At 30.8% G+C, this 23,704-nt stretch overlaps 2 protein-coding genes across 6 annotated transcripts; both read left to right on the plus strand.

Moving 5' to 3' along the window:
• Positions 1 to 6,927: 6,927 nt before the first annotated feature.
• LOC114372197 (guanylate-binding protein 4-like) lies at positions 6,928 to 17,754 on the plus strand. 2 transcript variants are annotated; one of them, XM_028329647.1, is made up of 17 exons: positions 6,928 to 7,203; positions 8,041 to 8,143; positions 9,495 to 9,564; positions 9,671 to 9,709; positions 9,802 to 9,919; positions 10,008 to 10,065; positions 11,114 to 11,178; positions 11,368 to 11,374; positions 11,501 to 11,561; positions 13,114 to 13,173; positions 13,288 to 13,307; positions 13,405 to 13,470; positions 14,353 to 14,520; positions 15,145 to 15,402; positions 15,946 to 16,158; positions 16,528 to 16,799; positions 17,197 to 17,754. In XM_028329647.1, the coding sequence occupies exons 1-17, from the start codon at positions 7,112 to 7,114 to the stop codon at positions 17,330 to 17,332; spliced, it is 1,806 nt and encodes a 601-aa protein (XP_028185448.1). In that variant the 5' UTR covers positions 6,928 to 7,111; the 3' UTR covers positions 17,333 to 17,754. The 2 variants fall into 2 exon arrangements, with proteins under 2 accessions (XP_028185448.1, XP_028185449.1); XM_028329648.1 differs by lacking the exons at positions 6,928 to 7,203; positions 9,495 to 9,564.
• Positions 17,755 to 18,585: 831 nt separating this feature from the next.
• LOC114369974 (sec-independent protein translocase protein TatB-like) lies at positions 18,586 to 22,141 on the plus strand. Of its 4 annotated transcripts, none has more exons than XM_028327254.1 (8): positions 18,586 to 18,755; positions 19,777 to 19,885; positions 19,986 to 20,107; positions 20,547 to 20,682; positions 20,796 to 20,854; positions 20,939 to 21,134; positions 21,688 to 21,796; positions 21,914 to 22,141. In XM_028327254.1, the coding sequence occupies exons 2-7, from the start codon at positions 19,825 to 19,827 to the stop codon at positions 21,786 to 21,788; spliced, it is 675 nt and encodes a 224-aa protein (XP_028183055.1). In that variant the 5' UTR covers positions 18,586 to 18,755; positions 19,777 to 19,824; the 3' UTR covers positions 21,789 to 21,796; positions 21,914 to 22,141. The 4 variants fall into 4 exon arrangements, with proteins under 4 accessions (XP_028183055.1, XP_028183054.1, XP_028183053.1 ...); XM_028327253.1 differs by having other exon boundaries at positions 21,919 to 22,141; XM_028327252.1 differs by adding an exon at positions 19,449 to 19,624 and having other exon boundaries at positions 21,688 to 22,112.
• Positions 22,142 to 23,704: the final 1,563 nt, after the last annotated feature.

The raw sequence follows: 23,704 nt of genomic DNA on the forward strand, positions 1-23,704 counted from the left end.
AGATCGAGCACATAAATTTTTCTTTTTCATAAAAAGAATAAAAAACTGCATATTCTTTTTTTTTTTTCCTTCAAAGTAATAGGTAGGTGTGCTAGCTCTCTGACTTTGACACACACAAAAAAATACTATTGTATTATTACAATTAAGAATTAACATTTGGTACTAGTATTTGGTAGTTGGTACTAGAACTATCCATCTCTCGCGTTACAAAACTATTTTAATACCAATATCACCAAGTTGGAAAAGTGAAGTTATTTTTTTATAAGGAAAAATGATACTTTGTATACTACTCCATCGCACATCTATATCTTCAGAGATCAAATAAAAGAGGAGAGAGTGAAATTATAAAACCGGTATTGTAACAACAAAGTCAAAATAAAAATAGAGATAAATATGAAATGTAAAAATATTTTCTCGATTCTTATATATAAGACTTCATTATCTAATTTATTAAGATTAAGGAAAATTATTTATTTAAATAATAGAAATAAATTTATTTTAAATTTATAAATTTTTGCAAAATTATCTTTATTATTAATATTTTTCTTTCTTTTAATAATTTATTAATATATTTTTATTTTTTCTTTTAATGAAAGATATTTCTTGTCTAAAAATAATTAGTATTATAAATATTATAAATTAAATCTTATAAAAAAATAAATATTGTTTTAAATTTAAGTGTTATATATGGAGAGAAAAAAATCATTCTCGGAATAAAATTTTAAGCGAGTTCTAAGTACAATTATAGAATTTGGCGACTCTCCCTCTATTATTTTAAGAATCATTAATTACCTTCCGAAAGAAACATCTCACCTACTTTATTTAACGACCCGTATTTTTTTAGTATTATCGACCCATATAACTAAATATATTCCCAAAGATTCATAATTATACATAAATAGTAATAATTTTCTTAAATTATTATTATTATTATTATCTCAACAAACATAATCTCATCGAAAATTAATGAAGAGGAAAAAAATTTATTAAGAGGTCCTGTATCTTTTTTATAAGTCTTTAGTTATGGGTCAATCTTTTAAATTTTCAATGTTGAATTTGATCTAAAATATATAATTATAAGTATAATCAAACAAACTAATAATATGCATTAAATAAAAGATGTTATAAAAAGAAGAGATGAACATTGAATGAGAAAGGTGTCATAGGAAGTAAAGAATATCATTGAAGGAATTTCCTCTATGGAAGAAAAGAGGAAATATTTGAGAGCATTATACTAACTCAACTCATTGATTTGTGAAAGGGAGACTTATGATATAAGGGTATTTACAAGTTTTCATTCTTATTATAACATACAAGTTTTGTATTTATAAAGTATAATTTATAATTATCCTTAATCTTATAAATTTTTATTAAATCTTTATCATCGATGACTTTGGTCTTCAATATCTATCATTGATGATTTTATCTTTAATTTTCATTGTTAATAACTTTGATATTCAATCTCTACTATAAATAGTTTTATCTTCAATCTTTACCATGCATAATTTTAGTCTTCAATCTTTATTTTTTAATAATCAAAATATCCAAAAACTACCATCACAAACATAATTATGTTAACACTTATACTATTGGACGGAATTTATGACACAATCTTAATTTTATTATTAACTATTCTCTTGCATTTATCTTACAAATCTTGTCACAATTATTAAAAATTAATTATTTATTTATACACATGTCAAAAGAAGTTTGAAAATTAATTATACACATGTCAAAAGAATAAAACTCGATCGTTAATATTAAAAATTTATAAATAAGAAACTTGATAGTCATTTTTCTCTTGATTAAAATACTATTACTCAACTCTTGAAAACACCGATCACACTTCCAAAAACATACATTATGAATTTCAAGGTGATGATGTATATGTATTTGTCACATTCTCAATGTGAAATCTATTTATGCTTAATTTACTTTTATTGTACTTTTCTCTAAATTATTAATGTCTTTTCATTTTCTATTTCTTCTCAATTTTTTTTTCAATAATCTAAAAGAAATATTTATATCACTATAATAAATATTAGCATTATTATCGAAATAATAATCAATATTTTCGTTAATATACGAGTAATTGTGTTAAGTTGAAACTAATAGTTGCTTGTTTATCACATAATTACTAAGTATCTGTTAGTGCTATTATCGTATTAAATTAATAGTATTTGTTTGTTCTTGTTGAGAACAACGAGGCTTAGGGTATAAAACAACTTGGGGTATGAAACGTTATAACTTTGCCGTTTCAAGGCTGAAGGTATATGAAACGTTGCTATTTTATATACTAATAATCTCCTAAATCCTACTAACCAAGTTTGTTTATTTGCATAGAGATTTGAGAAGCCGGAGGCTATGAGATGGAAAGACGAGCCAAAAGGAATAACGTGCAATGCAATCAATTGGCACCATCAATTTGGATAAAATCATCATAGTTATTTTTTTATATAAAAAAATAGTATCTTATACTACTATAATATATACACAACTACAGTATAGTAACATTTATTTTGTATTGCAATAAAATAAAATAGTTCTTCAAATTATTATAATTTTTTTATTATATCAAAATCTTCAAAATTATTTGATTTTATGATGATTTTTCACATAATTATTAGTTTGATAAAATTTAATAAATGTAAAAAATTACTAAATATAAAGGTTCTTAAATCTTGATACCTAATTCTAATTAATCTTATTTTTCATATGGTAGAAATTTACTTACTTCAAAGGTAAGTATGGTTACACTTCATTATTTTTTTAAGAATATTGAGCTTCATTAATCCAATATTATTTAAAAATAATAGACTAAATCAGATAAATAAAATATTACATAATTTAAAAATTAACTGATACGTCATTTGTCAAAATTATTTTAACATGTAATATTAAAAAATATCAATTATAAAGCTTCACATTTAAATATTTGATTTATCTAAAATTTGATATGTATAATTATTGAGATATTAATGTCTCGCGATAACAGGAAGATTTATTAGATTGGTGTTTTATAAAAAAATATTAAGTAAAATAACCATAAAAAACATACATATAAGATAAGGAATATCATACAAGTATCAAGAGAGCAAGTCTTTCTTATATTATTAAATCTTATTATAAATTAAAGCATATAAATAATGTGCATGATTTTAACAAACTTTTAATTCTAGTTACTTTTATATGTACATGAGAGGGTCATGGAAAATATTTAATTTATTTGAATAACATATATTACATGTTTAACTTCAAATACATCATAGAAACGTGGTTAAATTGAACAAATCTAGATGGTATGCATCATGCATGTATGTATTTTCTTAATGATCATGTGTTGTAAATATGCAAGATGACTTTCCTCAAAGCTGTCAGGTTCTTTCTCTAGCAGTTAAAAGAGATCCAATTTGAACTTGCCGTGTCTAAGGCATTGAGAGTTCCTTCAACTTTTCTAAAGGCCGAAATAATAAGGTGCTTGCCACACAAGTCAATCATTTTTTCAAACTTGTAACTTTAATTCACTTTAGATAGACTATAAAGTGAAAATGCGTTCGTCCCCACTCCACAAATACTATAAATTAAAGTACCAAATGTATAGACTAAAGAGTATATATTGACATTGTTAACATGTCTAAAACTCAATTTTCTTTATAACATTAACGGAGTAAACAAGTAAAGAATCAATTACTTTTGTGACAGAGTCATAGAGACTTCCGGGAAGAATGTTAACATGATATAATATATGATTTATATAGTGTTAGTTGTTGAACATTTTGATTTTTCACGGAAATTATGAGGTATATTTCGCAATTTTTTTTTATTAATTATGACACTAATATTTGATTTGATGATTAATTATACTTAAAATTTTTATTTTTTTCAAATAAATATATAATGTGAAGATGAAACAAAAATATTTTCCCATAAATATAATTTATTGTCAATTAATCTACACTCATTAGATAACTGTTGAACATGTTATATCATATATTTTTTCTAATCTCCATTCTTATTTATAAGAATAAAATTTAAAATATTTTTTTTGGACTAAAAATACCACTGATTTAGAAAAAGAAAAAATATATTCACAAACACTTGAAAAGAAAGATAACTATTAATTATAAGAATAATTTTAAAAAAATTATAAATTTAAAATAAATATATTGTTACTAATCAGTTTTTTAAATTTTAATGAATTAAATAATTGAGTTTTGTAAATAGGAAAATGGACTATATATATATATATATTAGTAATTAACATTACTTTCCATCTTTTATATTGTAAAAATAAAATAATTAAAATATAATTAATAGTGAGTGCTTATTTGCGTGTTAACTTGACATTAATAATATCTGAACCTGTGCATACATGCATGATTACACCGTTGAATGGGGAGCAGTGGACCACAGTAGACAAATAGACCTAACCTAATCTAAAGCAGGATGAGATCAGTACTTCACTGCTATGTTAATTTTCTCAAGGAAAAAAGGAGAAGCATTCTTTCCCGTGACTTGACACTTTCAAAGCTCTCTGTAACAAGTGCGTGTAAGCAAGATTGAAATTATAAGTTTGTGTCGGTGCAAAACACACACGAGAGTCGCGTTTTATGGTTCATGATGACCATGTTTTGTTTTTGTGATTCTGCCATTACACTCTTTTGTTCCCTGTAAAGCACCACACAGGATACAGTACGGATATGGATATCTGTAATATCTAAAATATAAAACGTAGTATGAGTATCGTGTCGGTGTCGAACGAACACTGACACAAACGCATATCGAACATCAGACATAATAAGGGATTGGAGTGTCTGTGCTTCATTTGTTCAACCTTTCCAAGTTTCCATTATTAACAATCTAAATTTACTGATAAAAATAAACCTTTCATCTTGCTCACATTTTCATTTTTTTTTCCTCTAGTAAAAGATTAATTTTGTCACATCCTCAAAGACGAGATAAATCTGGAGCAAAGAGAGAAAATAAGGAACAAGCTTTGTGATACCAAAAAAAATAGCGTAAATTTATATTTAAGATATGTGAATAAATCACATGACATTATTAATATATTAACAAAAAAAATGATAGATATGTACTTTATTTTACTTAGGAGTACTTGGTGACCACTGGCACTGGGCGTTGTAACTTGTAAGTATGTTCGGATTGAAATATTTATGACTTATAAATATCATTATTGATACCAATTATTCCTGTTTTTATTTTACCATTGGATGTGGTCAAACGTATCTGGCAATTTGCGTACTTAGGTGCAGAACTGTAATACAAATTTTTAGGGTGAAATACGGATTTTAACGGAACTGTACTGATTTTTTCTGAACATAATTTTAACAGCTACTTTTAAATTTTCAACGAGTTTGGAGGACCACCATCTCCTTCATATCTTCAATGCCATTATGGTGAGGTAGTTCTGTCCTGAATTTGCATTTAAACATGACAGAATAAATTATATACAGCTTTTGTTGAAAAACTATTAGAAATACATTTGAAAATGAGAGTAAAACACAAAACAATTTTACCATTAATGTATAAACAGTATGCACTTATTAAGGAATGGTCCAGTTTTTATTCAAGTTCAAGTCGTGGACAAGTGCTGGCCCAAGAAAAATAGGAATAAGCCGTTTCTTTGGAGCCCATGAAAAGACGGGACAATTAAAAATTGTTTTTTTTTTTCTCTGCATTTTCGGAAGTGCAGAAAGTAATTCGGGAAGTGCAGAAAACAATTGTCTTTAAAATATTAACCACACTGCCCGCCCCAAACTGAAATATTGTATGTGTTTGGGCAATTTAGTGTTTGTTATAATTATAGTTTATAAAATAAGATCGGTATTGACTTGGTCGAAATATTGGATTAATGAATCACTTATCAAATTAGTGGATTAGTAACTAAATCACACAAATCAATATAAATAAAATAAAATATAATTATGTATTAAGTGAGTTATAAGTTTAATAATTAATCATTATAATTAGGTGATGAGTTGATCACTAAATAAATGAGTTGTATATTATAGAAATAGAATCCACATCCTACATAATTAGTGAGTTAAAATAAAGTACTCGTAGAACATAATTCATATAATTAAGTATAATTCTTATACAATTTTTAGTTTTTTTCGGCTCTCAACTTTTAGTTTAAGTTTTTAGATAACTTTAGAATTTTACAGTTAGCTTAGAAGTTAATTTTTCCAAACACACATTCATGTAAAATAATATAAATAACATATTTAATTATTTGGTCATAACTCTATATAAACGATTGTGTAATCATATTATTTTATTTTTAATATTTGAATTTACTTACAATAGTTTATCATCTTAAAAACTAGTGCACGAATTTTAAAATAATATATCATAAAGGAGTGATGAAGATGTAATAATTTTCTTTAATATTTTCTGAGTATAGCAATCTATTAGCTTTTGAAAAAAAAAATAGAACATCCCAGTTGTTTTATTTTTTTGTGATGTGTTGTTTTCTTCTTTTTCACCTAAAATTATAATCTAGTAAAAAAAAGATAGAGAGAGATTTTAAGTAAATCAAGGAAGCTAAAAATAGGGGGAAAAAAAAAGTAGCTTATTCTCTCTGATGGTTTTTATAAGAAACAAAGGAGTCTATTGTTTTGGTCCTAATTATAAGAAATATGAACTCATTTTAAGATGTATTAATGGTTAAATTCCTTTTATACCCTTAAAAATTATAAAATAACATTTAAAAATAAATAACTAAAGTAAGTTGAATTATTAACTCACCATAAACTAGTACTAGAATAAGTTCCAAAGATTAATAATTGTTATAGTAAAGTACTAGAATATTGTTTGCTTTTTGGGCCGATCTACATTGGTCTCTCTTTCGTGTATGTATTGGGCCTTGGATTTCATTCTCAAGGGTTGGTTTTAGCGCTGACAAAGAAAAAGAAAACGTATTCCAATCTGGAGGACTTGTTCAGATCCCAGTTTTCCCATTTCTGACACATTCTTCCCTTGGTCATGAATAATACCATTGCTTCCACACTCCTCCAACTTCTTCAACTTCAATCCCCTTCCTTTCAATTCCGCACATAGGCACAAACGCAGACACCTTTCTCTCTGCATTATGGAGTCTCCGTTTCTTCTTCTGCTTCTTCTCTTCCTCTTCCTCTCTCCCACTCCCTCCTCCTCCTCCTCCATTGACAATTTCCACCAAGCGTGAGTGAATTACTAATTTCTTTTTCGTTTCTTAACTTTTCTTCCTATGTTCAACTTGCATTCAAGTTTTTTTAATTTTTTTTATGTATTTTCGAGATCTCGTTACCGGTAACCGTTAGAAACTCCCAAACTTTGTTTTTCGTTGACATTTTTAGATCCTCGCTGTGCTTTCGTTGTTTTCCTCATTCATTACGCGCCATGAATTTCAATCAGTGCTATCAATGCTAACATGGTTTCACACACACGGAAAGAGGTCATAGGATGAGTTTTTGTCAGTAACATGGGAGATATGTTGTTAATTGTACTTTGTCTTGTACGCTTTTTTGTTTTTTGTTTTTTATTTTATTTTATCGGCAAATGTTAGTTGTTAGTTTGTTAGTTTTTGTTAGGGAGAGGAATTTGAATGCACGGCCTCAATAGTTCAAAATATGAATAGAGGAAAAAGAGATACACTATAGACTTATGGCCACGGCGAGAGAGTATTTTCAGATTAATACTTGACAATGTTGTGTTGATATGTGTAGATTCAGTGCGGTATTCTCTTTATGTTAGAATGGTGCCAATGATAACATTGTACTGTGTCTATATTTCTATTTCTATTTGTTTGAAGGTAGGTGTATTTTGAGTCTGGGACTATGTTTGTTGTTATTGGTGTGAATAATGAGCAAGTTTTCTTTATTGCTTCTATTATATACTGCATATTCTGTTCATAAGCATGGTTTTAGTGATCTCTTCTAGGGCTTTGTATGCTGGAGTTTCTTTAGTTTTCTGTGAAGTGCTTTTTACTTCAAGTTGGGGCGAGCTTCGCTTATTCCTGCCCAATTTCTGTATTTACAGCTTTCCCATCGTGGAACCTGATCCTGGTCACACGAAACTTCGTCTTTCACGAGAAGGTTTGGAGGCTATTGAGAAAATTACCAACCCAATTGCAGCAGTGGCAGTATGTTTGACTTAAACTTCAAAGCTTGCTTTATCTGTGTTTTTGGATTCCACCTGATGTTTTTAATATGAAATTTCATGAAATATGGGATGGACTGATTGATTCATGATGGAGGGATTAGCTAATGCTATTATGTTGATTAACATTATCCATGTTAGCAATTTCTCTTTCTCCATGTTTGTCACTGAATGCTGATTGCTTTGTGAACACTTGCTTTAATTTGTTTGTTCTAACACAATAACACTGGATAGGCAGAAGCAGGCTAGTGGTTGGTTCAACTTCAAACATGAATGTAAAGTTCAAGGCTTGCTTTAAAGCTTGCTTTATCTGTGTTTTTGGATTCCACCTGATGTTTTTAATATGAACTTTCATGAAATATGGGATGGACTGATTGATTCATGATGGAGGGATTAGCTAATGCTATTATGTTGATTAACATTATCCATGTTAGCAATTTCTCTTTCTCCGTGTTTGTCACTGAATGCTGATTGCTTTGTGAACACTTGCTTTAATTTGTTTGTTCTAACACAATAACACTGGATAGGCAGAAGCAGGCTAGTGGTTGGTTCAACTTCAAACATGAATGTAAAGTTCAAGGCATTTGACCTCTTGCACTTGAGACAAAGTGTGGCCATATAAACATATTCAAACGAATTGGCCTTTTATGGATTATTACAATGCAAGTGTTTTCCGAACTGCAGAACTTTTGATATTTCATAGTTTAAGAGGATCATTTTCTTCCCCAAATGATGAGAGAAAAAACTTCATAAGAGAGATTAAAATTTATGGTAGTTTAAAAAAACTACACAAGTTGACGATCCAATCTCTCCCCATCTCCACATAGTGTGAATCTTGGTATTTGTTCTCTCAAATGGTTTCAGTTTTTCACTTCCTCGTCAAATCAGGATCATCAGGTCATATTATGAGAGAAAAAGGACACAAAAGCAATTATACTAAGACCCACAGTCATTTTATGTAGGGGTCCATTAATTTTGCTTTTGTGGTTTCTCTTTCTTATAACACGAGTACATTACATGACCCTTCCATCTTAGTAATTAATACGAGAGAGTCCTGATCGTTTCTCTTTCCAAGAGTGTCTAAATAGTTTACAAGTTAGATAAGTGTAAATCTATTAGTTCAGGACTGAAGCCTTATTTTGTGAAGATAAGTTCATCTTCTTTTCTTTTGTAATTGATGATTTTCTTAATATTATTGGTAACCCCGCTGTCATATTAATTTGATTGGTGATTCACATTGATGTAAACTTGTGCAGTATTGAAGAAATGTTGTTAATTCACTGTTTACCTGTTTATGGGCTCAGCTTTTATCATTTTATGGTTGTTTTTATCAGGTGATTGGACCGTATCGTTCTGGAAAATCTTTTTTGCTTAATCAACTTCTCTCTCTTTCTTGTTACGAAGGTGTATCTTTTATAGCTTCTAGATTTTACCCTTATTACCCAAATTTTAGGATTGTTTTGGTGTAAATGTTTGGTTGAAAGGTTTAATGAGATTTTTTTTTTGTTAGGGTTTGGTGTTGGGCACATGCGTGACACAAAGACAAAAGGTAGATAGAAATTACTATCTTTCTCATGGATATGCTTATTTGGATATAATATTTTACAACATATTTTTAAATCTTTTGGTTCACATCTCCAGGAATATGGGTTTGGGGAACACCTATAGATTTGGATATTAATGGAGTAAGAACTTCTGTCTTTTACCTTGATACAGAAGGATTTGAAAGTGTTGGGAAGTCCAATGTATATGATGATCGGTAATTGCTTTCAGATCATGCATTCTGTGTTCTGTGTTGAATCATATATGATTGTTTAGTTGGCTTTTTCTTGTGTTTGCTTTTGCAGGATATTTGCTTTGGCAACTGTCTTGAGTTCCGTGCTCATATATAATTTGCCCGAGATGGTTAGTTATTGTTGTCACCTCCCAATTTCTGGTTTATTCTGTTGTTTATCTTTTTGTAACGTTAAATGGACAAAAGAATTGGTATTAGGGATGATTTTAAAGCAAGGGTACTGAGTATGGATTGGAGAAAGGATTTGGTAATCCATGAAGTTAAAGCTTGTTCAGTCATTAAAATAATTTGTGAAAAAATAAAATAGTGGACAAAGCTTACCTCATGATTTGATGACTAATTCTAATACTATAAATAGTCCTATGATGTGCAACATTGGTTGTTGTTAGGGCTGTACTCTATTTAGACTTGCTATATTTGCTAGGATTTCTAGACAACCGAGACAAACTAATGTTAGAAACTTGACCCAATGCCCAAATATCAGCAGTTGTTTTTAATATACTCAGTTGACGACTGTATTGATAGTTAGTTAGTTAGTTAGAACAGTGAACAATGTACATTAAGAATAAGAGGGAAACAAACAATAGAGGGTAGGTTTTAACTTGGAATAGAGAAAACTAAGTCTCTCAAATACCTCAGAGAGAGAGAGAGAGAGAGAGAGAGAGAGAGAAAGTATCACTCTTGGCTTCTGGTTCTGTGTGACTTCAAGCTGGGAGAAGAGATAAAATCTATCTATTCACTTTATTTTTGGTCCACTTTTATCAACAAATTACCTTGGTCTGATGTGGACAGAATAAATCTACCTTGTACTCACAATTCTAAATTTGTAACAAATGTTGGGTTACCGTTTGGCTTTGAACCATTGAACAAATCATTTTTCTTATAAAAAAGCTGATAGGGATTTGAGTATTATGGGGTGCCTAAGTCTCACATCGAGTAGTCTGGGATGCTCGGTGGGTATTCAATTGCTTGGTTCTCCCACTTAACAACTAGCTTTTAAGGCAGGGTTTCCCAAGTGGTTGAATGATTATCAGAATTTTACTTATATCTAGTTTCAATTTACTTGGTAAAGACTTAATAATCTTGAACCCTTCAACCAGCATATTTCATTTTATTTGTTTTATAGGTTAGACTGAAATGTTATCTTTGTGTATTCAGATACGTGAGGCTGACATCTCTCGACTCTCTTTTGCGGTTGAGCTTGCTGAAGAATTTTATGGGAGGTTTGCATCTTGATGAACTTTTTATTTGTTAATAATAGTATTATCTTGAATTATCAACGTTGCTCTCCTTATCCTTTTAATATTGCTTTGTAAAACATCTTTTGGGGGATAAATTGTAGTTATTAACTTTGTTTGTTTGATTCACAAATTCTGCACATACTAAATTTGCAACTACGGTGTGTTGAACAGAGTGAAGGTAAAAGCTAAGACCTTAGCGTTGTTACCATTGATCTAATCTTCCTTTCTTTCTATTTCTATTTATTTTTTATGCAAACTGTCATTGATAATTTGATTTTTGTTTGAATGTTCGGATATTTTATAGGGTCAGGATGTTGCATTTGAACCTGCTAAGCTCTTATGGCTCATCCAACGTGATTTTTTGCGTAAGTTAACCTGAGACAAATTAGAGACTTTGAATTAGGGAAATATTTGCTTGTGAGTTGAGAGTCAGCCCTTCAATTATATAGATATACTGCACAAGAGAGATCCCCCAAGATATGGAAAAAATCATACATAATCAGGAAAACATTCTAGCCTAATTACCTATATTATGTACAAATAATAAAAGGAGATATTTACAGCAATCAAAAAATATTCTTACATCATGTCAGCCTATATCAATCGTGGGGTGAACCTGGTGTTGAACCCATGAGAAATAAAAACCTAGAGAAACAGTACCCTCACAAAGAGGGGTTTGGACAATTGATCCCTGAAATTGACAGAGGAAAGGCTGATGAGGTGAATGGCACTGGCAGCGAGTTTGGTGGTGGTGTCCCAGGGAGAGGCTGATTTGCGGTTCTGAACCTAGGGCCAATGAAGGGACAATAAGGAGATGACTGGACTTGGGTTCTCTTTGGTGAACAAAGATTTTATTTGGCCCACTGAACATGTACCATACCAACTTCAGACAAAAATTAGAGACTTCGAATTGAGGGAACAACTTGCATAAGAGTCAGCCCATCAACCTACAATTATATAGATACATTGTACAAGAAAGATCCCAAAAAATATAAAAGGAATCATACAAAATCATAGAAATATTCTAGCCTAATTACCAATATTATACAGATAATAAAAGGAAGTATTAACAGAAATCAACGAATAATCTAACATAATCTCAGCCTATATCAATGTGCAGATTCTTTAGCTAACTTTGCTGTATCTAACAGGAACTCTTTTTGTGGGATGATGTTCCCGTATTTTGCTCCTCTCATTTTGCCTGTAATTTTAAAGGGCTTCCTCAGTATTGGTTTGCCTTACAGTAGCATGGGTATTGGTATAGTCCCCCCATGTGGTTTTTTGTTTCATCTCTTTTGGATATATAAATTTAGGTGGGGTGGGGGCATAGGATGGGATGTGAGCAAGGTGCCAACATAGTTGGGATGTTGTTCATAGCCCCAATGCCTTTCCTTCCCCCCTTTTTCTAAAAAAAAAAAAATCATATCCACAACAAAATCTCAGCCCCAACCTCTCATAATTTAGATAGAATCTGAACAAGTTAATAATTTTGTTGCTTGTGTTCTATTATTTTTTCCATGCCATGTCTTTTATTCTCCTTTTCCCAGTTTCTCACCTACCATCTATTAAATGCTTGGGTTAGTATTGAATTCTACGCATTGCATCTGTTGTTGCTGCACTTGTCCATTATTAGAGACATAATAAAACCATTCGCGAGTCTTCACCTAACAGATTAATCTTTAGGAGGGTTGGTCCTGGACATGATATTCGAGCCTCTGTGATTAAGTGGTCAAAAGTTTGATCCTTGCGATCCATTCCTTCAAATAAAAGTTGAATTCCAACATATGGTAAAATAGGCTTGTGCATTGACTATGCTTCAAACTCAAAGTGCTCTTGCATGAGTAGGCCAGTTAGTCGACCTTGACATCTATCATGTGCATTTTATTGGATGCTGATATGTTCCTTAATTATTTGCAGAAGGGAAATCGGTGCAAGAAATGGTGAATGAAGCTCTGAGACGAGTCCCCAATACTGATGGTTTGTACCAATTTTTTCAGCTTTGCATGAAATTTACTTTTTCCACTGTATGGTTTTCCATTTGTTTTAAAGCAAATGATCTGATGGAAGGCTTTGTTTACTATTTAATTGCAGGGAACAAAAATATTGATATGGTATTTTATCTTCTAAAATTCAATTTCCGATTATCAGTAAAATAGTACTAGTCTGGAATTGAATATGTTTTATAACACTAAAAGTCAACTTCGTCAGGTCAATCAAATCCGAGATTCATTGGCTGTTATGGGTGACAACAGTACTGCCTTTAGCTTACCGCAAGTATGTGTCCCTTGGTTCAAAATTCAAATTCTCTTTAATTTCTTATCCTTTCTACTGTAATTTGGGTTTCATTATCTGGATTTCTGATATATGGAGCTTTGAGTGTAAATAAAATGATATCAAGATGAAACTTATCTTATTTATCAATTGATTTCCATTGAAGACAGAATGATTTTTAACTGTCATTGTAGCAAACCCTATTGTCAATCATATACGTGGCAAAGAAAAATAACAATGTCTGTTAAGTTATCTGACATTAACATGTTGCCTGGGTGGCTTTCTTCATGCCATCACAACAAAAATCTTGGGTCGTCTGCTGGAGGACACATTATTAACTTCTCATTCCATTGTCAAAATTTGGGATTAGAATATAAACTTATAAATTCTATTAGTGCCCAAACTTGGCTTGCATTGAATGCTGCAATCCAGCACAAATTACAATTAGTCACTCTTCATATTTATAGACATGCTAGTATTAGGTACAAAACCATTTTTGTAGCCCTTTTGTGTTGCTTCTTGTCTACTACTTAGTTCTGAAATGTGCTTGAGAAACGCCAATGGCAGGTTAAGCTAATAAGGCATGTTAAGACTGAGTTATTTATTTGTATGGTGATTTAACTATTCTCCTTATTAAGGCTGTGTCATTGGGAAAGACCTTTGACTTTTTTGGTCATGAAGAATGATATTGTAGTATTGTTATTTAAATTAATAATTTCTATTGTTTTCTTCGCATCTTTAATCCACCTGCCTAGCATAGTAGCTGCCATGTATGTATTCATATTTCTTAATGGAAAGTTTTGCAATATTAAATGTAGTTTTCAACTTTTGTTAAAACCATTACATTAGTTGATATAACTGATTGTTGAAATTTGACCTTAACAGCCACATATCCAGCGGACAAAGCTTTGTGATATGGAGGATGTGGAGCTTGATCAATTATATGTCAAGAGAAGGGAGCAATTGAAAGAGCTTGTTGCTAGCATAATCACTCCAAAGATTGTACAGGGAAAGACTCTAAACGGGAAGGAGTTTGTCTCCTTTCTGGAGCAGGTACTTTATTTTGGGTGTTCCAATTAGAGGAGAAATAATAAAATTAATCATAGTTGGGTATGGAGTTAATATTGAAACAGTTTTCCACAGAATGATACACATTTCTTTAAATCATCTATGGAGAACCTTTACAGAAGAGTCTGCAAGTTCTCTCATCTCATAATTATTGTACAATAGAATCAGCAGATCTATTAAGTAGGACAAATTTGGCTGAATCTCTCATAGTGCTTTATCTTATTGTTGGTTTTCTTTGAAAAAAAGATTAGAACAGCTTGTGAAGCAGTTCTACTTTTGAATTTAAGTTTTTGTATGGACAATCTAATGATGAATAATTTAAACAATTGGAAACCAAATTTTTGAATTAGACTTTTGCAATTGTTTTCGTATGTGAGAGTAGAATTTATTTGTTCCTAGTAATACTTTTAACCTTGACACTTAACAAGGTGCTCATAATTTTACCTTTTTCACTTTCTGTTATAAGAATTTTCTTTTGTGAATATTTCACTCTTGTCAGTTCTAATATGGCCAGATTTAGACTAATGATTAAATAAAATAATGCTTTTGATGTGACTTCATTCTGTGCATCTCCATTAATTCACTTTGATTTTGACCTTTCAAATTTAGATACTTGAAGCCTTGAACAAAGGAGAGATTCCATCAACAGGCTCTCTTGTGGAGGTTTTCAACAAGAATATTCTTGAGAAATGTCTGAAGTTATACAGTGAAAAGATGGCAAAATTAGTTCTACCTCTTCCTGAGGAATCTCTGCAAGGGGCCCATGATAGGTCTAGAGATGAAGTCACAAAAGTCTTTGATCAGCAGCATTTTGGTCGTCACCATGCTAAGAAATCATTTATGCAGCTGGATGAAGAAATACAACAGGTATTGTTTGAATTATTAATTTATTATAGTAGACTAAGAACTCAAAATATCATTGGTCTGTTGTGAATTCAGTTAGCAACTAAAGTTATATTTGCCAAAGCTAGTTCAGTGATTTTCTATATCAAATATATTTTGTTTTAGATACAAAGTCTAAAGGTTCTTTGCAAAATTAACTGAATTAAGTTAATAAATAAATTCTCTTTCCTGGTATTTGATATGTTTGGAAGATCCTGTATATGATTTTTCATCTTGTTGATGGAGTTTTCAACCAAATTAGATAGAGCAGCATGTCTGTCTAGAAAATAGCTAAGACATGCTACTAATTGAATCTTACCATGGGGTGCACAGTGGGAGAGTCAGAACAGTGAGATTGTGAGAAGTTTTGAAGAATCATGTACTTAAGCTTCTCAACATCAATGTCTGATGATATCATATCAGGATTATATTTGTTGATTTGGTGATCTTTGGACCTTTGCTCTGCTTTGGTCCTGGAATTTGAATATGATGATCTATACTTCAAATTTACTGGGGAAAATTATGCAGGTGTATAAGAATGTTGTTTTGCAAAACGAGTATCAATCTTCAAGGCTCTGTGAGGCGCTGTACACCAGATGTGAGGACAAAATGGATCAGCTTCAAGTTCTCAAACTTCCTTCCTTGGCAAAATTTAATGCAGGTTTCCTGCAATGCAATCGTAGTTTTGAGCATGAATGTGTGGGACCTTCAAAAACAAATTACGAGTTACGCATGATGAAGGTCTGATACAATTAACAGTGTCTTGTCTTATTCTAATCTGTTGTGGGGCTTATTCTTTGCTATGATTACCTTTTGTATTTACTTGAATATCAGAGTTCTTGGGGCCTCATCTCACTACATAGAAATAATTAATTTCATATTTCATGTGTCTGTCTGCATCTCTCTTTTCATAGTGGAGGTGGGACAGTATTCCTTACATATTCCAAGTTGACCTTTGTTTGGCCATACAGTGGGCTTATTTAACATTAAAAATGGAGAATTGTTTCAATTCTCCATGAAGTAAATAAATTATGCCAATTCATAATTTTCCTGAATTGAAATTGGTTCAAATTCTTAATGTGCCTTGGTGTGACTAATGGATATATGCAGATGATGGGGAAGTCTCGGTCTCTGTTTATAAAGGAGTACAATCACAGGCTCTTCAATTGGTTGGTGGCCTTCTCCCTGGTTATGGTAGTGATTGGCCGCTTTTTTATAAAATTCATTTTAGTTGAAATTGGAGCTTGGGCGCTCTTTATATTTCTGGAGACATACACAAGAATGTTTTGGACGGCAGAGTCACTTTACTATAACCCAGTTTGGCATTTTATAGTTGCAACTTGGGAAACTGTTGTTTACAGCCCAATCCTGGATCTTGACAGGTAATTTGAACTTTTTCCATTGGCACTTCGAATTGAATTTATGTTAAAACCTTTGCATCAGTTGCTTTTAAAATCCATTTTAGATATAATTGATTGGTTGGCATTATAACAGTTGGTGTTAAACTTCTGCATTTTGATTCATGTATCTCACACAGTGACTTGTTGAAATCATCAATGGCCAAGTAAAACTAAGGGTGGTAAAAAAATGTGAATCCCCCCCCTTTTTTTTGTCTAAATTCCACCTTGGTTCCTTATTTTTAAATTTTTTATTCATGTTTTTTTAAACCATGCTCACCTGACAATATCTTATTTAGTTGTGAATAGTTATGAGATGTCATGGAATACTGGTATTTTCATATCATTATACAATATATAATACTTTTGGTGATAAAAACAGATGGGCAATTCCCCTCGGTGTCATGGTGTCATTGTTTATTCTTTATTGGCGGTGTTATGGAAGAAAAAAACATGGATCCCTATTACCTTTATACAGAAGCAATAAGAATGGTCCTAATCGACCGCGAACAGACTAAATCTATGATGATGGTGGCAGTTGCTGGCATGTTTCAAGAGTTTGGCATGTTGCTCGGCAATTCGTCCTACACGGCGAGCTTCTTTATTTATTTTTTATTTTTTTATTTTTACACATAGCTCACTGGCCTGTCCCTTCATCTTGAAAAGGTTCTTCTGCAGAGTGTAAAAAGTTGAAAATAGGGTGATTGACCTCTTCGGTAGCTTCTACAAATTTAGCGCCTCAAAAATGTTCTTTAATGCCACAATGGGCACTATATTTGATTTTACTTGTAACTTGTGTATTATTTCATAATAACTTACTATAGGATTTTAGAGTAAATTAAATGTTATACTTTGCTGTGCCACAATCATGTATGGACGTGAAAAATGGTAAAGTTAAAGAAGAAAGGGAAAAGATGTTGATTCTTTGTTCTCTTTTCTAGTAGGTGAGTTAGGTTTACTAGTGGACATAGAATAGATGGCCTTATGTTCCCTAATAACTTACTTAGGTTTACTAGTTTTATTATTTTATGATTATTCTTTGGTAGATTTTAATATTTTTTTACCGTTAATATATTTATTAAATTTTTCTTTTACCTTTTTAAATAAATCATGTCTTTATTTTTTTTTATTATTTTACACTTTTTAATTATTTCAATAGTTACTTTTATCAAATACTTTTAATAATTTAATTTTTTAGTTTTCGACTAGTTTTTCAGTTAATTTTATCTAATATAGCCTTAACTTGGTTATCTCTCTTGCTGGAAGCAATGTTATTATAACAAATAACCAAAAATTGAACCAAATTGATTCCTTTTGAGATTTTTTTAAAATCGACAAGTTTGATTTGATTTATGCTTTGAGTTTCTAAATGGAATTGAACGAAACTACAACATTTACGATATTATTAACCTTATATCACTTTAGTATTATATATTTTATTTATATATCATTTGAGTTTTATGATGATTTATAATATTATCTATATGAAACTTATATAATATATATTATTTTATGTTTCAGACAACTTTTTTAAAATAAGTTTGATTTGAAATGGATGAAAATTTGACAAATTTTTATTATAAAAAGTTTAACAAATTAATAAGTTTCGTAAATTGTTATTAATAATTTTTTAATATAATTTAATTTAAAAAATCAAAAAATATATAAAATTTAATGAATAATAATTTATTATAAATCGTAAAAAAAACCGAATATAAAGAAACCGTAAAATATTAATAAAAATAAAGAAATTAAAATTCTTACTTCTCTATCGTACACGCGCGGGATTATGAAGCAAAAATTACGCGCGGGTTTTACTCTCGTGTACCTCTCTCGCTGCAACGCTCAATCTCTCGACTGGTGCTCGTTGCTCACTTTCTCTGTTCTTCACAATCTCTCTCTCTCTCTCTCTCTCTCTCTCTCTCTCTGTCTGTCTCGTTGGTAGGTTGTTTCTTTCTATTAGTCGTTGCTCACTTTTTTTTTTTATTTCATTGATTTATTGTTTAAATTTTGATTTTATTGATTTTTGTTTCGTTTTCTATTTCATTGTTTTGTGTTTCGTTTTCTATTTCATTGATTTGTGTTTCATCGATTTTGATTTTGAGTCTGCCTGCATGTTTTGCCTATGAGAACACATATCTATATGCTTTGCCTGAACATGCACTTCTATATGGGTTGCATTTATACGTTTCTGAGTTTGGTTGCAATGTTTAGTTAGAGTTTACTTGGATTTTGGTTTGACGGGGTTGGAGGAGACTACTAAATTTGGTGAAGTTGCTCGTGGATTTGTCTTGGTGGGTTTGAGGTTGAGCTAGGTGGTGAGCAGCATGTGTTTGTGAATATGCACGAAAGAGAAAGGGAGAAATAATTGATAGATTGGTGGTGTGATATTGTCTATTCTGGTTTAGGAGAATGTGTGTGAGATTATGATATAATTAGAAAGAGAGGTTTGACCCATAACCCACATTCAAACACTTGTACCTAGTTCCAATATCTGTATGTGTTCAACAATAGCATCTGATAGGTTTGATGGTTTCTGCTCTCTAAGTTCCAGCAATTTCTTTGTAGCATATCTAACAGTTGTATGAGGTTTGCTTAATTCTGGATAACTATAAAATTTGTCTACCAAAACAGGCTGGTTTAGAATAAGAAAGCCAAACTGAGAACACCATTGAGCATCTTCAGGGTCAGTCCTCCAAGAAGAGACACACAGAACAATGGCTTGATTAAAGAATTCAACTTAGACAAACAACCCCTCTATATCCCAACCACCACCCCACCCAGCCTTCACAATCAAATTCCAAACCGGAGTATGCAGTATCAATTGCAAGTTATTTGGAAAATTTAAATTACATTATCCAAACAAGGCATTTGGAAAAATAAAGGAAATTCAATTGCAAATTATTCAAATGTCATGTATTTCCATTTTCCTAAGTTGCTAAAATTCTCTATCCAAACACAGGGTTAAGGACTAGAGAATTTCCATAGGACTTCAAGAAGACAGTGGGCAATGCTGGGCTTTTCATATGGAGAAATATTTCTGTTGCTTGGAGCTACTGCTGCTCTGATAGGTTGGGTTACACTATTCTTACATCTGTTTATGATATAGAAAAATTATATTAAATATAGTTCAAATGTAAAGTGTTTATTAGGCAAATGGATTTGTAATAGGGCCAAAGGATTTACCAATCATATGCAGAACAGCAGGAAGGCTAGCTGGTCGAGCTATTGGATATGTACAATTGGCTCGTGGTCAGTTTGACACTGTTATGCAGCAATCTCAAGCTCGCCAGGTATTCCCTTTCTTCAACCAACGTTATATATTTATAACTCAGCCTCACAGGAATTAGTTTCATTAGGATTTTTTAGATTCTGTTTTTGTTTTCTTGAGTTGGCATGAATTCCCATTGCTTCAAATGAAAAAGGCAATATTTTTCTGGTAAATATACATTAAGCACTTTCTCTACAGAAAACCAAACACACACCGAGTCATAATATAGCATTTCTTATGTTAATTGGAAAAAATGACAATTTGGCTTTCTAGAATCTTAACATGTGGTTCACTTTGAATTTCTTGGACAATAATGTCAAATAGGAACATAAAAGTTAGGAAAATATTTGTGTTCTATCGAGGAATGCTTATCCATGGCTCCATGCAAGGACTTGGTAATGACATTCCATTTCAAAAACTACATAGTACATTCTATTGTATTAACCTATTTTGACGTTTAGGTTCATAAGGAACTGCAAGACACAATGGCTCAGCTAGATGCCATTCGCCATGAAATTCGAAGTATATCAATCATAAATCCTGGCCCTTTGACGCGGAGGCTTGTGGATGATCCTGACCAGACATCTATCTCAAATGGTATTATTTACATGATGTGTTTTGGAATTTGGATTCTACTGTAGTTTTCTAATTTTTTACAGATGCAATTGCTGAGATTCTTTAAATCCTATTATCTTCTGTTGATAATACAGAAAGTAGGAAACCAGAAGAATCTGGACAAGAGAATAGCTCGATACCCACTCTTATGAAGGTTTATGGACTAAACCCACAACTTGAGACAATTATATACTGGTAGAGGAACTGAGTGTGCTTACAGGTTTATAAATATTTCCAGGATTCAACTTCAATGTCATCCAATTCATGCCATATGCAAAATCAAGCAACCATTTATTCCAGATTGGTAAACTCCCCTGCCATAAAAAATGAGTTGTCAGCAAGTAGAACCGAAGTTGAGAAGATAGAAGACAAACTACAGCTTACTGTCTTACCAATTTCTGCTGAAAATGCTGGACTATTACCAATTCGTGGGGGTATGATATTTTTATGTTTTATTGTCTTCCCGTGTCATGATTGTGTAATCTCTGAGTTGGATAATTATGGAACTTTTTACTTGGTATTTTTATGTTTTACAGTTTGTGCACTATATATTGTGGTCATGCCATGTTTATTGCTTATCTATGTATGCCAAATACATGCATAATTGCATATGCACAGGCTCTAAACTCTAAAGTCTAAAATATGTAGCATCTTGTTACTTCACATCACACACACACACAGATATTTCAAATGTGAATTAGTTAATCTGTATACTTCTTCATTTGGACTATATTTGGTTAGGCTGAAGTAAAGATTGTTGGCTGAGCTTCATTCATTGTTAATACTGTGGTCCATTTGGTATGGACTTGGATATTACAAAAACTGTTATTTACTTCATTGTGAAAGCCGTAAATTTATTCTTTTCCCTTTTCTTCTTTATAAATGCCTGGTAGCTTTTTGTCTTGTCTGTTCATGATTGAGGGATTGAAGGGATTCTGTTTTTTTTTACAACATCTCATATGAAACAAATTATGATTGTATTAACAGCTGATGTGAAAGGATCTGACATAGTTCTTGAAGCAATTGTGGAGGCAGAGGTCGCTCATAATGCAAAGGAATTCTTTTCACAGCCCCAAAATCAAATATGATTGATATGGTAATCCTACATAGTACCTTAATTTTCTAGATGTTAAAATTTGTGGCATTTGTAAATACAAAATAATAGGTTGTACCTTATATTTGTAGGTATTGATTCTTGTTTTTTCTTTTCAAGTTCAGGCTAGAAAATCTGTCGGAGTCTTTGGGTTCAAGAGATTATTAATTTTTTCTGATTTGAAGTGTTTCCTCACTCAACCTTCCCCACTTTCCCCTCGATAATAAAACAAAACCCTCAAGCTAGTCTCCTTAACGAATAACGAGGTTATGACAAACTATTTGTATAAAGTTTTCTGCTATCTTCTATTTGCTGTATGGTTGATGGTTGAGCATGCATTAAAAAAAATAAGAATTTTGAATTTGAATATAAAATATTTGATAATTTGAATTGTTTAAAATATTTGATAATTTGAAATTTTATACTCATCAATTATAATATGCATTTTTTTTATACTTGACCATGTTTTCATTAATTATAATATGCGCTTATGATCTTGGTTTTTGTATCTTTATCATGTTTCCAAAAACTAAAAATAAAAACTTCACTCATAAATAATGAGATTCTTATTGATTTTTTAAAATTAAGACAACACTTGGGAACAACATTAAACAAAGGCTCATCATGAAAGATGACAAATTGGCTAGGTCCGGAATAAATATAAGATTGGATTAAGATACAAATTATTATAAGTACAACAAGTATCTAGGGATGACAGCGGGCGTGTCAGGGATCACTTAGGTCATTTTCCTTTCTGTCCCCATAAAAGGTGGGGTGGGTATGAATATAAAGGAAGTGGGTTTAAAATTTTAATATCCTATTTTATTGGATTCAGGTATATGTACAAGTAATTTATTTTATTTTATTTATAATTTCACTCTACTTATATATTTTAAATAAATTATATATTAAATTTTTAGTTGTATTTTAATTCGTACAGAATACAAATATAATGAAAATAATAAAGAAATTAAAGTTAACAAAATTAAGAATTCAATTATATTTTTAGTTAAATGTATATTTTTAAGTTTGTTATTTAATTGTTTAACTATTAAGCTAATTGGTTTATATCTTCAAAAATTATAATAATAAAATATTTAATATATATTATGTATATATGCTGGAATAAAAAATTATAATAATTGTTGATATATGTATGAATATAATTTGATATTTATCTCTATTTAAATAGTTCAAATAATACACGTGTTTATACACATATCTAGTCAAAATGATATTTTTTAATTAAAGTTGGTGTGGATTCAGGGTTATATCAGCAGGTACCAGAGGTTATTTGTCATGCCTAGAAGTATCCATATTGATTTGCTGTCACGTGTTCAATAATTAAAGTTGTACTTATAACGATTTGTATTTTACTTTAGTCTATTATCTATGTCAGTACTAGCCAATTTGTTGCCTTTCATGATGAGCCTTTCTTTAATGCTAATTTAGGATAACTCTCTTAACAAATGCTTTCCAGCCTACATAACTTATATGATTGACGGGTTTATTACCGAACCATAAAGAAGTTTTGATATATAAATTTTAAAATCTCTGTATTATTTTTTTCCAACAAAATCTTTATATTATAAAAGCTTAAATATTTTTTTAGTTACTTAAATTTGGGATAACTTTAATTTTAGTTCCTCAATTAAAATTTACTTTTTAATGTCTTAATTTTAGCAAATGTTATTTTTGATCTTTCAAAGTAATTTTGAGGCACAACATAAAAGGAATATATATTTTTTGTTTTAAATTAAAGTTGACGGACTAAACAAAATATTTTTTAATTGGAAAACCAAAATAAAAAATATCTCAAATTTAAAAGATTAAAAATATATTTAAGTAAATTGTGAATTATATATTTGTGCGTGCGTGTAGGACGGAGAGTCTACGATGCATTTTTTTTCC

Source organism: Glycine soja, chromosome 10, assembly GCF_004193775.1.
Source record: "Glycine soja cultivar W05 chromosome 10, ASM419377v2, whole genome shotgun sequence".
NCBI lineage: Eukaryota > Viridiplantae > Streptophyta > Magnoliopsida > Fabales > Fabaceae > Glycine > Glycine soja.